General features: G+C 40.4%; 1 protein-coding gene across 2 annotated transcripts in view; it reads left to right on the top strand.

Annotated features, from left to right (window-relative positions):
- The window catches only part of Bard1 (BRCA1 associated RING domain 1), a 69239-nt gene extending 60394 nt beyond the window's left edge, over positions 1-8845 (top strand). The window contains exons 10-11 of one of the 2 annotated variants that reach the window (XM_034498841.2): positions 4219-4316; positions 5774-6241. In XM_034498841.2, coding sequence (XP_034354732.1) covers positions 4219-4316; positions 5774-6106 — 431 coding nt within the window. In that variant the 3' untranslated portion in view covers positions 6107-6241. Of the gene's footprint in view, positions 1-4218; positions 4317-5773 lie in introns of both variants that reach the window. The other variant, XM_076931717.1, reaches the window with a different exon arrangement.
- The last annotated feature ends 5480 nt before the right edge of the window (positions 8846-14325 follow it).

Genomic DNA, 14325 nt, shown 5'->3' on the forward strand with positions numbered 1-14325 from the left:
TTCAAACATTTTTACTAAAAATGTCCAATTATTTTTGCTTTTAGTATATCTAAACTAAATGTGAAGTGTAATGGAAATGTTTTTTCTTAAATTACGTCTGTCAATCAGAAATAACCTGTTCTTCTGAAGCTTTGCAGTTAGATTGGGCGAGAGGGAAAGGTGAATGACCAGGGCATGGCTATGCTTGTGTCTGACTGCATCCTTGACCTGAGTCCCAGACTGCCTTTCTAATAGAAATGCAAATCCTCCTGGGCCCTGAAAATTGCTGAGCAGGAGACCTGCCCTCTGCCTTCGTGAGTGCCTTGGCTGGAGCTCATTGTACTGCCATCCTTCATGCCTTTGACACATGAGGAAGATTTCAAATGAGCCTCTGAAGTGGTTTTATAATGGAGAACTTATTGACAGAGGAAAGTAGAGCCGTGGAGTTAGACTCATTTTAGTTGAGCATTCATTTAAAGCTTCCAAATTTAATGAAAATTGAAGATTAGTTTTTGCAACCCAAACTTAAAAACATGTTTTTTACAGAGACATGACTAATTCAGTTTGTAAATAGTAGGTGCTTACTAGTAAAGCTGCAGAAGGCCCCATGAAGGAAGGCTGTGAGCGAGTGGGCAGCTTCTACTTTCCTTATTTATCAGTGATCTTGGCAAATCAAGAGCTCAGACTATATTTTGTTTGTTTTCATTTTTGTTTTCTGTTAAAGATGTCAAGAGCTTTGGTCTTTGTCCATTCCTCCATGTTTTCAGGTTGACTCATGGATGTTTTATCATTATTCTAGTTTGGGATAATAGAAAAGAAGCCCAAAGATGGGGGCCTCAAAGTCTAGGCTAGGCTGACGTGGGCTGTCACTCACTCTTGGAAAGTACAGATTGTCTTACATGCCACCTCTGTCCTGTCAACATGGCTTTTCTCTTTTTACCTTCACAAGACTCTGTTTCTTTCAATCACAGTATGGGACAGTTCTGGTGCTGATGGCAGATTGACACTTGGTTCTGGGCCAATCAGTTCTGCTCAGAAATGAGCCTCTAACGGCTCTGCTGCAGAGTTGAAGACCATGGTGTCGCCCTTTAGTGTCGTCTAATCACTGACATTTTTCCCTATTAGGATGTTAATATATTTTTAGCATATCTGTCTAATCCTCAGTATATGCTGATATAGATAAAATTTTCTTCTGGATAAGCTTTACCCAATGGTTGGTTGTTTGGTGTTTGTTTTTAAATTGTTTATACTTTTCTGTCATTTTCTCAGTTGGTAAAACTCAGGTCATTGAGTGAAGTAATCTCGAAGGCAAATAGAAAATGGTCTTGATTTTTTTTTGTTCAGTTTTGTGATAGACCCTTTATTTTCAAATTTATTTTTAATATCTTTACTCAGAACATAAGTATATTGGTTCTCCTCCTCCTTTTCTCCCTTTAGCCCCTCCCTGGCACCCCCTCCACACCCCTGCAATGTCTCCCACTCTCAAGTTGATAATCTCATTTGCTTTTATATTTGTTATATACACACATATATATCTATATGCACAAGGAGATATAAATAGAACCTACCAAGTCAGTTTTTGTTGTTTGTGTATTTGTGGTTTCAAGGTTGATCAACACGTGAGGAAGCTCATTCCCCGGAGATGCTGATTCTCCTCTCAGCAGCTATAGTTGCTATAATTGTCTGTTTTGGGTGAGACCTCTCGACATTTTTCCTCTTCCACATTAACATGACCATTATAGCACTATTGTTCCTGCCCAATGTCTATGAGAGACTGTTTCCCAGCATACTTCTTGGCATTCTGGGTCTTCGAGTTTTCTACCCCTTCTGTAAAATATTCCCTGACTCATGAGATGCAGGAATTGTGATGTAGATGTTGGGGTGGGCTCACCAGGATCTGTTGATGTTGATCTCTGCACTGTCACCAGCAGTGGTTTTTTTGTGATGGCCCTGTCCTCGTTTGCTGTAAAGAAAGGTCTCATTGAGCTTATCTGTGGGTGGAAGGATCAGATTTAGAACGCAATAAGAAATTCATGCTGGCCGAGCAAAGCGGTGGTAGAAGATTCATTTTTAACTTACGGCCCATGACCTCACTAGCCCCAGAAAGCTGGCTATGTTTCTAATTGTGGGCTCAGTTTCCCTCCTGATAAATGGGCCTTCAGTCCAACTGCACAGCTGTTGATTGACACCTCTATGCATATGTTGCCAGGCTAGTAGTTGTTATGGCTCATATGTTACAGCTGGGTAGGGGAGTTTACTTGCTTATGTCTTGGCAACTTGCATAGTATTTTCTGGAACCACAAAACCTATTCTTTTTTTTTGTTTTTTTTTTTTTTTGTTTTTTTGAGACAGGATTTCTCTGTGTGGCCCTGGCTGTCCTGGAGCTCACTCTGTAGACCAGACTGGCCTTGAACTCAGAAATCTGCCTGCCTCTCACAAAACCTATTCTAAAGGGAAGATACTTTCAGGTCAGATCCAGCTTGAATATTAGTATATTGTTTTGAAAGTCACTTGGAGTACCCTGATATTCCTCAAAAGGAGTCTGGTGTCTAACACTCTAGGGTTTTTGTCTGTAGTTTTCAGGGAGAACATTCTAGCCCAAGTAGCTTAACCTCCTTATATATACACGTACAAAAGTATATATGTATATAAACACATGTATGTATTATATATATATAATTTTAGGTAAATATAAAATAATATGATTCCTTGAGGCTTTATCAACCAATCTTGGCATTGTTTGTCCCCCACCCCTACTTCTCCATCTGCCTTGACCTCCGTCTCTCCTCCCCATTACTCCTTCCCCATTACTGCAATTTTTACTACATGTCACTTATATCCTGTTCTTGTCTACCAAGGGCCTTCCCTATCTAAGCTGGGTCTCTCTATACTTTCCTGATTTCTGTGGTTATTTCATGTTGTATACGCAGTCTGAGGAGTTGAGGCTAGACAAGAAAGAACCTGTGGCATTTGTTTTCATGGTCCTGGGTTACCTCATCGTTTACAGTTTATGCATAAAAGCCTGTGAGATGGGTGGTATTCCTAATTCCTTTTTCTTTTCTTTCATGGGCAACAAAACTAACCCTTATGAGTTTACGAAGTTATACTAAAGTACTACGTCATTTGAATTCACATCTCAAATTTACTTGTATGCATTAAACCTAGCAGTAGCGCTCTCTCTCTCTCTCTCTCTCTCTCTCTTTCTCTCATACACACACACACACCACCACCTCTTCCTCCTCCACCACTAAACTGTTACTGCTTAGATTCTAGTCTCTGTGATTATTCCTGGGCATGTTATTTCTAGAATACATCCAGGCACTGATGGTGACTGCTAGTGTCCCTGCTTATGGATTTCCTGCTCACTAGACAGCGATAGCTCATTCTCTCTAAGCTTAAAGTATAAACACCCTGGTGCAATCCATCAGAAGGATTCTTCTTCCAGGGAGTATCAAGCAAACTCGTCTACAGGAGTGGTGTCAGTTCCCAGGCATCTCATGCGCTCTGCTCACTGTTTATTTTAGCAGGTCCTGCTGAGGTCCTGTTGTGTGGCTAGCTGAGGGAGGTGCTGTAGACAGAAGCACTCTCCTAACATTGGACCGCTGGACTTTTAACAGGAGACCATACATGCAACTGTTTAAATGAGCCAACATTTGTTAATTTGTTCAGACTAGATTGAGTACTCATTGCTTAAAGCTTCCATAGGGAAGAAGGCTTTCTTCCATGTATTTTAAGTATAGAAAGCTAGCTTTATCATATTTTTTTCTGTTTTTCTGTGTGTGTGTGTGTGTGTGTGTGTGTGTGTGTGTGTGTGATATCACTTTGTGTGTGTAGGTGCAGTGACCTGTGCATTCACATGTTGATGCCAGAGGCTGACTTGGGGTCTCTTCTTCTGTCATCCTCCACTGTATTTTTTGAGAAAGGGTCTCTCTTAGAATCTGGAGCTTATAATTTTGGCTAGACAGGCTAGCCACTGACCTCTGGGGGAGCTGCTTGTTTTCCAAAACCCTAGCACAGGTACATGCTGCCATCGGGGATCCAGTTCACTTCCCTATGCTCACATGCCATACTGTCCACCTGCGCTGTCTCTCCAGCACTTGCTTTATTGTATTTTCTTTTAGTAGAATTGGGGTGTGAAGATTTCAGAATATTTAGGCCAGCCATAAAGAAGAGACCAGTTAGATGGACTTCACATATGGTTATGTGCTACTTATTTGATTATACCTTATTTCTTGTCAGGGGTGAAAGCCTGTCTGGACAGCAAAGTTCGTGAGCAGGAAGAAAAGTATGAAGTTCATGGAGGTCCACAGAGGAGCAGGCTCAACAGAGAGCAGCTGGTATTTTTCTTTTACATACTGCTTGCTTGTTCTTATGGCTTCATGTCATTATCATCATCGGGAAAACTTTGCCCTTTCATCCAGTTCAGGTGACTGATTAAAATTTTAATTGTGCTTATTTCAAGCACTTGATTCTGAAAGATGATCATGGTGTGCAGTAAAATCCAGAAGGTAATAATTTCACACTGTTAATGGATTTTTGGCATCTTGAACATTCCCATAAAGCTTCAGAATCTGAGGTAAATCTCAAATACAGGAAGTAGCTTGAAAGAAGACTTACAGCTGCTGCTCGGATTTAGTTACCATATGTCTTTATTGCCACATACTGCAGTTTTAATGACAATATTCCATTATTCTGTTGATATATGTAACTATAGTAGAAATGACAAAGACATTTTCTAATTGGATCTCTAGCTATAACTTCATTATCTACTGTATACTGGCAGTGCATCTCTGGAACCCTAAGGCTCCTACTGTGGCTGCCTAGGACACCTTAGGTATTGTCTTAGTTAGGGTTTCCATTGCTAGGAAGAGACACCATGACCAAGGCAACTCTTAAAAAGGACATCATTTAATTGGGCCTGGCGTACAGGTTCCGAGGGTCAGTCCATTATCATAATGGTGGGAAGCATGACAGCATCCAGGCAGGCTTGGCTCTGGAGGAGAGAGTTCTATATCTTTTTTTTTTTTTTTTTTTTTTTTTGAGAACGAACACAGTTAGAAGGAGGGTCTCAAAGTACATCCCTACAGTGACACACTTCCTCCAACAAGGCCACACCTCCTAATAGTACCACTCCTTGGGCCAAACATATTCAGACCACCACAGGTGTCAAGTGGAGACCTGAATGTAGATGAACGTAACTGAAAATGCTACTCTTATAGTTTAAGTCCAGCCTGGTGTTTCTGATGCTTATTCTAGATATCCTAAAATTTGGGAGATAAATCCTTCCCATGTACACAAGCATCTTAATGGAGGGAATTGTGATAAAGAGGGGGTTTTTTTGTTTGTTTTTGTTTTTTTGTTTTGTTTTGGACAGTGTCTTAGAATATATATAATAAAGGCTTATCTGGAACTTGTGGTAGCCTTTCCTGCATAGCCTTGGTGCTAGGATTATAGTTATATACTGCTGTGCTTGACGGCAGATTGCTTGTTTGTTGTTCATTTTTTGGTTTTTTTTGCCTTTTTTCATTAGAAAGCACATCTGAAATTTTAAGAGTATAAAAAGGAATCAGACAGTGGCTGAATTTTAAATGAAAAAATCATAAATAAGAAACTCTTATTTTCCTAAGTGTGCTTCCTGGTCCAGTTGGTTTGATTGAAGTACAGTTTATGCCAGTACCTAATTAGGAAGTTCTTTCTGACACATGACTATTGTTTTTATGTCCTTCATTCACAGACAGTGTTTTAAAAATATTTTGATCTACTTTTACCAGTTATTTTCTTGTTTTTTTTTCAGTTGCCAAAGCTGTTTGATGGGTGCTACTTCTTTTTGGGGGGAAACTTCAAGCACCATCCAAAGGATGACCTCCTTAAGCTCATTGCCGCAGCAGGAGGCAGAGTCCTCAGCAGAAAGCCCAAGCCAGACAGCGACGTGACTCAGACCGTCAACACAGTTGCATACCATGCCAGGCCTGACTCTGACCAGCGCTTCTGCACGCAGTACATCATCTACGAAGACCTGCTGAACTGTCACCCAGAGAGGGTTCGGCAGGGCAAAGTCTGGATGGCTCCTTCCACCTGGCTTATCAGCTGTATAATGGCCTTTGAATTGCTTCCTCTTGACAGCTGAATGTCATACCAGGTGAACATTTTAAGTTGAACATGCATGGTTTGTGAGAACACGGCCATTGTGATATGTTTGATCATTCATGTTTTTATGGAGAGGTAGAACTATTTGTATTTCCTCCCCCTTAGACTTGCAAAATTAGATAATTGATAGTAGATTAGGAATTCATTTAGATGCCTAAACCGCTTCTAAGATTTTTTTTGTTTTCTTTTGAGGGTGGGGGCTATAACTCAAGTGCTAGGGTCTTCATCAACCACGCATGAGGCACAGGTTCCACACTAGGAACTTATTTTACAAGTGGCTGTGGTCTTTGATTGATCATGTCTTTCAGCTTTATCCACCTCTGTCGATGATTAATAAGTAAGATAGCATCAAACTACTTGTTAAATCTACATGGTCTATCACTAATTTAGCATCCTTTAGTAAACAGAATATCATCTGATGATGTATTCTGCCCTTTTTATAATGATAATAGAGCATTTATATAAATGTGCCAATGTAGGTAAAGAGCGCTATCTGGGGTTATCCTGTTCTTATGTTATATTTTAGTTTCTTGTGTTTTCTTAGCTTTCCATTGTGTTTATTCATTTACAAATAATCTTGTGTATGCATTAGGAAATCACGATTTGAAGCACTGGATGTTAGTGGTAACAGCAGTGTGCTTGTGTGCAATGCTCTCACTGTGCACATTTGCTGTCTGTCTACTGTGCGTTTGTGCACACCTGTTTTCTGTAACTCATTTTAGCGTCACTCTTTCTTAGAAGGTCTTGCCAGTTTAGAACACTGTCAAACGTCAATGCGTTACATTAGAAGCAATCTGGTTTTCTTAAATCTTTCTGGAAATTACTAAAATAAGTCTCTTCCCTATTCTCTTTCCCCCTCCCTCCCTCCCTTTCTTCTTTCCTCCCTTTTATTTGTGATACTGGGTATGGAAGTCAGGATCTTGTGCGTGCTAGGCAGTTACCTACTTACTACAGTACTATATTCAACTTTGAGGCAGTCTTGCTAAGTTACCTAGACTGGCCCTGATTTCACCCAGCTTTAAGTTTTTATTTTAAAAAAAAAAAAAAGTTTTTTAAGTTTTAAAGCCTTTAGGTTGGTCGGTAGGCAAAAGTTGGAGATTACTTGATTTATAACATTTTTACTGTATCCTACACAAACCCCATAGAAGGAAATAAGGAAGCAGGAGTGAGAAGAGCTTCTTCTTGATATAGAAGCAGCCACAGCAGGGAAGTAGGGAGGGCACTCCCCGAGCATGTGCACACTGGGAGCTTACCCTGCCTGTTCTGTAGGTTCTCACTGGGAGTGGACAGGGTCTATACTTTTAAATGGTATTAAAGAAGAGGATTCTTCTATGCATCATCCCAGAAGCTAAAGTCTTGGCAGCACTATGGTTTGCAGAAGGAGGTGCTAAGAACACCATCAGTTTTGTTTTTAGGAGAACAGGGCAGCTTGACAAGCACTGGGTGGAATTGCCCCAGCTCTGACAGTAGGAGGCTGGGAAGCCAGTCAGTCATTTCAAGATCCACTTACTAGGAAAGTTTGAGATTCTGCTGATCATTTGAAAGTGAACCTTGCATAAATCCTTCTTTGACATACTATTTTTTTTTTTATGCCAATAGGTGTCCTAACATGAACCCCATGATGGCTTCCCAGTTGTGACAGTCTAAGGTCTTGTCTGTGTTTGACACATAGTTCCTTCTGAATCTGGGGGATGGGTGGAAGGGTAACATATGGATTAAGCCATTTAGGTGTGGGTTTGGGGTATAGGGTTTGATTTCTCTTTAATTCACACATGCTGAGCTTCTTACTGTTGTACCTGGTGTCTCCCTCCTGCTCAGGGTTACATTTTTGTTCAGTGAAGCCTTCATGGTTCCTGTTCCTGTTTCATCTCTTGCCTCACCTCCTTTCTCACTTTTCCTTCTTTCTTACTAGTATTACTATTTTTGAGTGCACTGCATGCTGATTTTAAAATGTCTGAAACAGGAATGTAGTCTCAGAATAATGCACAAAAGCACAGGTTGAGCTACAATAAAACTTCCTTTCTTCCCCTTCCTCCTCCTCCTCTTCTCTGAATGCCAGGGACAACACAATTGAAGGAGATGAGCAGTCACAAACAGTGACCAACTCTAAAGACAAAAGGCTTGCTCCAAAAGAGGCTAACATGTATGCAGTTATGTGACCAGCTTCACTGAGTAGGGTTAACATGTTGCAGCTGTCCTGCTCTTCAGGGCTGCTTCAGGGAGGTAAGGACAAAGTGGGAGACCACTTTGGCCTGCTCCCTGGCCTTAAGGTTAAAGTTGCACAGTTGTGCATCCACTTTGGGGACAAGTCAATAGTGTCTTCACAAAGGCTTGTGCTGCCCGGCTGTTTGCCTTTGTTTTCGGTAGCTGCTCACTGTCTCACATTCTACCCTTCTAGCTCCTTTATTGCTTTCTTTCCACACTGCTTCTTACTGCCGAGGATTGGCATCAAGGCTTCTATGGGATTTATTTGCTCTTCTCTCCATTTATGGGTACTCCAGTCTCTGGGTGCAGTAGACCCGCTTCTGAGACAGCTGCATAACTGTCTGTTGGCCTGTTGCTCTCCTGGTAATATTCGCCATTTTCCTTCCATCATCAGCATCGGGAGTTGGTTTGTTAGCTTAACACTTGAGGCTGTTCTTCTATAGAAATGTTTGTAATTTTTATTTTTTCCTAATGGATTTAAACTTATAACTCATTAAAACTGTTTGTGCTTGTATCTGTGTCTTTTGTAAACATGACCTATTTTGATATTGAAGAATGAGACTCAACCTGACTCATGAAGAAGTCTTCGAGCTGTAGTAAAGCCGTGTTCATCCATAAATGTAAGCATTGTTGATCGCCACAAGAGGCTGCTTAGGCCTCCACACTGCACTGATGGACCTTACAGAAGCCTGGCTTATCCACTTTGGGCATGGTGCCTCAAAAAGGCTGTCCCAGCCTGACCTCTGGGCACATTTCATACATCCACAAAGAAGGGAAACCTAAGAGGAGCTTGTTTTTAACCTTAGTTCATACTTGGTGAGATACACTGGGGCCGGGGTGCTCAGTTACCCGCTGGCTATGATAATGTGACCTAGACCTACATGAGCTGCTGTGAGTAGTGTCTGAAGGTCTTTTTTCTGGATTTAACTTAGCTTTGGCTTTTTCAGAACCAGTGTTTACAGATACTAGGTAGTTACTGTAGAAATTTTGAAAAGAATAAGCGGAGATGGGGTGGAGAGATGGCTCATGGGTTTAGAACCCTGGCTGCTTTTGCAAAGGCTCTGGGAACAATTTCCAGCACTCACATGGAGGCTTCCAACTGTCTGTAAGTGCAGTTCCATAGGATCTGATGGTTTCTGGACACAGCCATTTACAACATGATTCTCATGCAGGTCACAGACATGTATTTGGGCAAACGTTTATAACAATCTTAAATTTAGGAAAAAATTGTCCTAAATCTAGGATTTATAAACTAAGTTTTATGTGACTTTTTATAGTGCTAAAAATAACCTGACACTGTTGTAAGAGCCATGTACATGATGCACTCACTACAGTCAGTCCTGGGCACTCTAACATGTACATGTACATGTATATGTATATGGCATCTGGAAATACACTTTTCTCTTTTTAAAGCATGCGTATGATCTATCCTCATTATCACTGGGGATTTGTTCCCAGGAACCCCCTTGGAAACTGAATTCTACAGATGGTCAAGTGCATTATAGAAAATGATGTTATGATGTAATGTTTGGATGTAGCCCATGTGTGTTTTTGTATTCTTTAAATTGTTTTTAGACTGATTACCATGACAATACAAGTACCATAAAAATACTGTTTAGAGAATAATGACAGGAAAGAAAAATAAAAAACATATAGAACAGATGAAATGTTTTTTTCTAAGTTCTTTGGGGGGTCTGTTGTTATGGGTTCAGAACTCACAAATATAATAAAGAAAACTGACAATAGCTATCATAATTAGGGTATTGACAAAATTCCCTATATTATTGCATATATAATTTAAAATGGTTACAACCCTCTACCATTAGGCTGTATCATTATTTAATCTAGTCTCTATTATTGGCTATCTGGACTGTTTCTTTATAAATCAGTTAAAAATATTTTCTGGTCAATTTTTATGGAGAAAATATTTTCAGTATGTCAAAGGAAGTTGGCATCTTTACAGAACACACTGCATATCCTTCACTTTTCAATTAGGTGCTGAAGTTAGGCTAAAACATCAAAATGAGCTGACTGATTACTATGTTACAAGTTGATTACATTTGGGGTGTAAGGTTCAGGACCTTGCAGCTTTATGTAGGGGTGAGTGTGGAATTTGTGTTGGAGACAGGCACGGTAATACCAGATGCTTGTCCAAAGTCATGCCACTCACTGGGGCAGGGTCTGCATGGCTATCTATTAAAACACCATTTGCTATAGGAGTCTATGGGCTGATTCCTGTGGAATTACGGACTGGACTGGGACAATGAGAAGCAGAAATAGTATTTCACATTTGCTACCACCACCTCTACTTCAGCAAGCATCAGTCACCATGCTTTGGTTTAGAGACCAAACTGATCTCAAGATCTCTCAACTCTCCCTTTATGCATCTGCAGCTAAGTGGCCAAATTGGTTATTCACTGGAACTTAATACTCTAAACCAGTGGTTTCAACTTTCCCAGTGCTGCTAGACTTTAATATAGTTCTTCATCTTGTGTGATTCCCAAATATGAACATATTTTTGTTGCTACTTCAGAACTGGCTATACTACTGTTATAAATGGTAATGTAAACATCCGATATGCAAGATATTTGATATATAATCTCCATGAAAGGACCATTCTACCTCAAGAGGGGTTGCACCCTACAGATTGAGAACCACTGATCTAACCTAACACATGTTAAACAAAATCAAACAGTTCAACTGAAATAATTTAGCTGAATATGGCCAGCATATAATATATTCATCTATAAAAACTTTAAAATATGTATGTTAATTAAAATACTATGTTTATATTGATATATTTATTGCTTTCCTCACATTGAAATAAAAATAAGAAAAAATTGACAGCAGATTCATGTCTGTAATGCCACCACTGAGGGTGGAGAAATAAGTGGATCTCTGAGGTTAGAGACTAGCCAGGTTCACAAAGTGAATTCCAGGTCAGATAGGGTTGCATAGTGAGACCCTATTTCAAAAACAGAAAACAAGCTACAGCCAAATGGCCAGAGTGAAGTACTTGTCATGCAAGGCACAATACCTGAGTTTGTGCCCTGGAATCTACATTGATGGAAGGAGAGAACCCACTTCTTCACTGGATGCGCATTATGGTAAGTATGGGTATGCACAGTAAATAAATAAATAAACTTATAGTAACAATTGAAAACTTGTTCAGTCAGTTCTAAGTGGCTAACTCAGTTCAAAGTGGTTCTTAGCTGGGGAGGGGGGACTAGTGTCTGTATTTGGGGTGACGGTAAGTCTACACATGTGCACACATATACCCTCAAAAGTTTTCTGAAGAGAACAGGAAGAAATATGTCTGCTGCTTTAGCACCATTTACTTTTGGAATTACCTCTAACATGGTGCACAGTTTACAAGTTGCATTTTCTATTCAAGCACCTTTGGGAAAGCAGAATTGTGACTGTGTACACACATGTGCTCACATGTGTCTCTCTGAACATAACCAAATACGCATGTGTCTGATTCCCCAGGACACATTTCTGAAACAGCTATGTGGAATGTGCAGTAGAATATGATGCTGTGCTTTCAAGTCTGCCATTGTCATTCCCATGACAGCATTTCTCTTCTTGCTGGAGTCTTGAACCTGGTGGTAAATTCAGATTGTTTTTCTAGCCATGGAAGTACTGATTAGCATGTGATGTTTAATTTCTATTGAAAGGATGAATTTTTGAAAGGGAAGTTTGCAGAATTGTTTCTGTTAGTCTGCTGCCCTTTGCCTGTGTGTGACAGAAAGCATCATGTTGACTTTCAGTGAGTGCTCTTATTTAGCTGATTGCAGAGATTCACATGTTTGTATACCAAGGGATTTCATCCATTCCCTTAAAAATATAGACCTGTGTTATACAGTTTAAAAAGATATTGGGACCCTTCTGGTATATGCCAGTGCACTGAGTAGTTTTAGGGAGCTGCCCTTAGTCCTTCTGGGAGTTGAGCCTAGTCCCTCTGATTCAAGAGCCCCAAATATTAACCACCTACCTTTGTCATCCACAATAATTCCCTATCAAAGAGGCTTTGGAGGACAGGAAGGAAAAAGAACACAGTGAGCACAGGAAAGAAAACTCAGAGGAATGAACTTTAAAGGACAGTGAGTCACTATTTGTCTTAAGGTTTCATCGCTGTCCAGAGACACCATGGCCAAGGCAAATAGTTTACATGCACATCTGGACCAGCGATACCACTTTTCTCTAGACTTCAATTCACATAAGAGAATAAAAGGTCCTCTACTGTTTGGGCTGCTAGCTTTCAGAACACATGTGATTTTCTTAGAAAATATTTAATTGGGGTCGGCTTACAATTTCAAAGTTTGATTCCATTGTAGAAAGCCTGATAGCATGCAGGAAGCCATGGTGCTGCAGAAGGAGCTGAGAGATCTCCATCTTGATCCACAGGCAGCAGAATGGTGCTGACCTCAGCGCTGGGTGGTGCTTGAGCATCTGTGTGACCTCAAAGCCCACCCCGGTGACATAATTATTCCCAAAAGTCCAACAAGACCACACCTCCCAATAGTGCCACTCCTGTGGGCCAGTCATTCAAACACATGAATTGGCCGCACCTATTCAAACCACCACACTATTCTGCATTTAGACAGAATGAGAGGAGAAGAGTAAAGATGCTCTAACAGCCACACCCGACAGTTGTTTTTGTCTTATTGCCCAGACAGTTGCATGAGTGTCCCATCGGCCAAGTGTTGACTGACAACAAACAGCAGGGAAGCTAGGCTGGCATATGCACGTGTACATGCTGACTAAATGTGTGTAGTATATACCTAAGGAAGCAGCAACACACACAAAAGCTGTGGCAGATCAGAGTGGCCTACTGCCAGGAGCAAACCTGAACAGCAGCAGCCAATTCAGGTGGCGGAGGTTAGAAAGGATGAAAAGATAGATGTACATTCTACATACAAGAAAACAATTATGGTAAGTAATGGGAGCTTGACCGTTTCTAAATAATGACAGGATATTTTTTTGAAAAGATCACTTTCATAACTTAAGTTGGCATGATAGGCCAAATCCCTGGCTTGGGGGTTAGTCTGCACAGGGATTCATTGCTCGTTACTTTATCTTCTTTAACCTGGATGAGCCACACGAATGAATTAGATTAAACAATAATGTGGAAGTTTTTTTCTCAACCTAGTCTAAGGGGAAAACCATCACAAACCACAGACTATTCACTGACTAGAAAGTGGTTGATGTCATACTCTTGGTTATAAAGACAAGATCTACTTTATGATGCCATTGGCTTAGGGTGTGGCAATCGTTGTAAGGAACTCCTTTGCCAACCCACAGCAGACTGGATGCTTTCTAGAGGGACTGTTTAGGGGTGTCTTTAACACCGAGATGATCTATTGGCTTACTTGGCATTTGTTTTGTAAATGATTGGTAATGAAAAATGGACTTGCAATTCCCAGGCTCCATTGTTCCAACCAAATCTATGATCAAAGGTTAATTTAACCTTGAACACACATGCACACACACACATACACAGAGTTACATTTTTATACCATTTTGTGTCATTTTGTTTGGCTAAGTCGGCTTCATATGAAGACAAATTCAGAGTAGTTATTTCAAGTCCATTTCCTAAGACTGAAATAAAGGAGTGACATAGCAAGATAATTTTTTTAAAGTTATGCAAAAATATCCTATTGTGTAATATTTAATAACAAAGATGATAATATCAGGGAAGTAAATTTCAAAACCAGCTAGGGCTGGGAAGATGGCTGAGTAGGAAGAGTTCTTGCCATTTGAGCACAAACAACTGAGTCTGATGCCCAGAAGCCATGCTATTGTTTTGTTTTGGAAGATGAATGTGGTAGCATGTGCTTGGAATTCCTGCACAGCGGAGGTGAAGAGAAAGGAATCCCTGGGTCTCCCTGGCCAACCATCTTAGCCCAATAGTGAATCTCTGGCAATGATTGACCCTGTCTCAAAACAACAAACAAACAAACAAAAAACAAAACCAAAGTGGACATCGCCTGT

The sequence above is a fragment of the Arvicanthis niloticus genome, chromosome 3 (assembly GCF_011762505.2).
Source record: "Arvicanthis niloticus isolate mArvNil1 chromosome 3, mArvNil1.pat.X, whole genome shotgun sequence".
NCBI lineage: Eukaryota > Metazoa > Chordata > Mammalia > Rodentia > Muridae > Arvicanthis > Arvicanthis niloticus.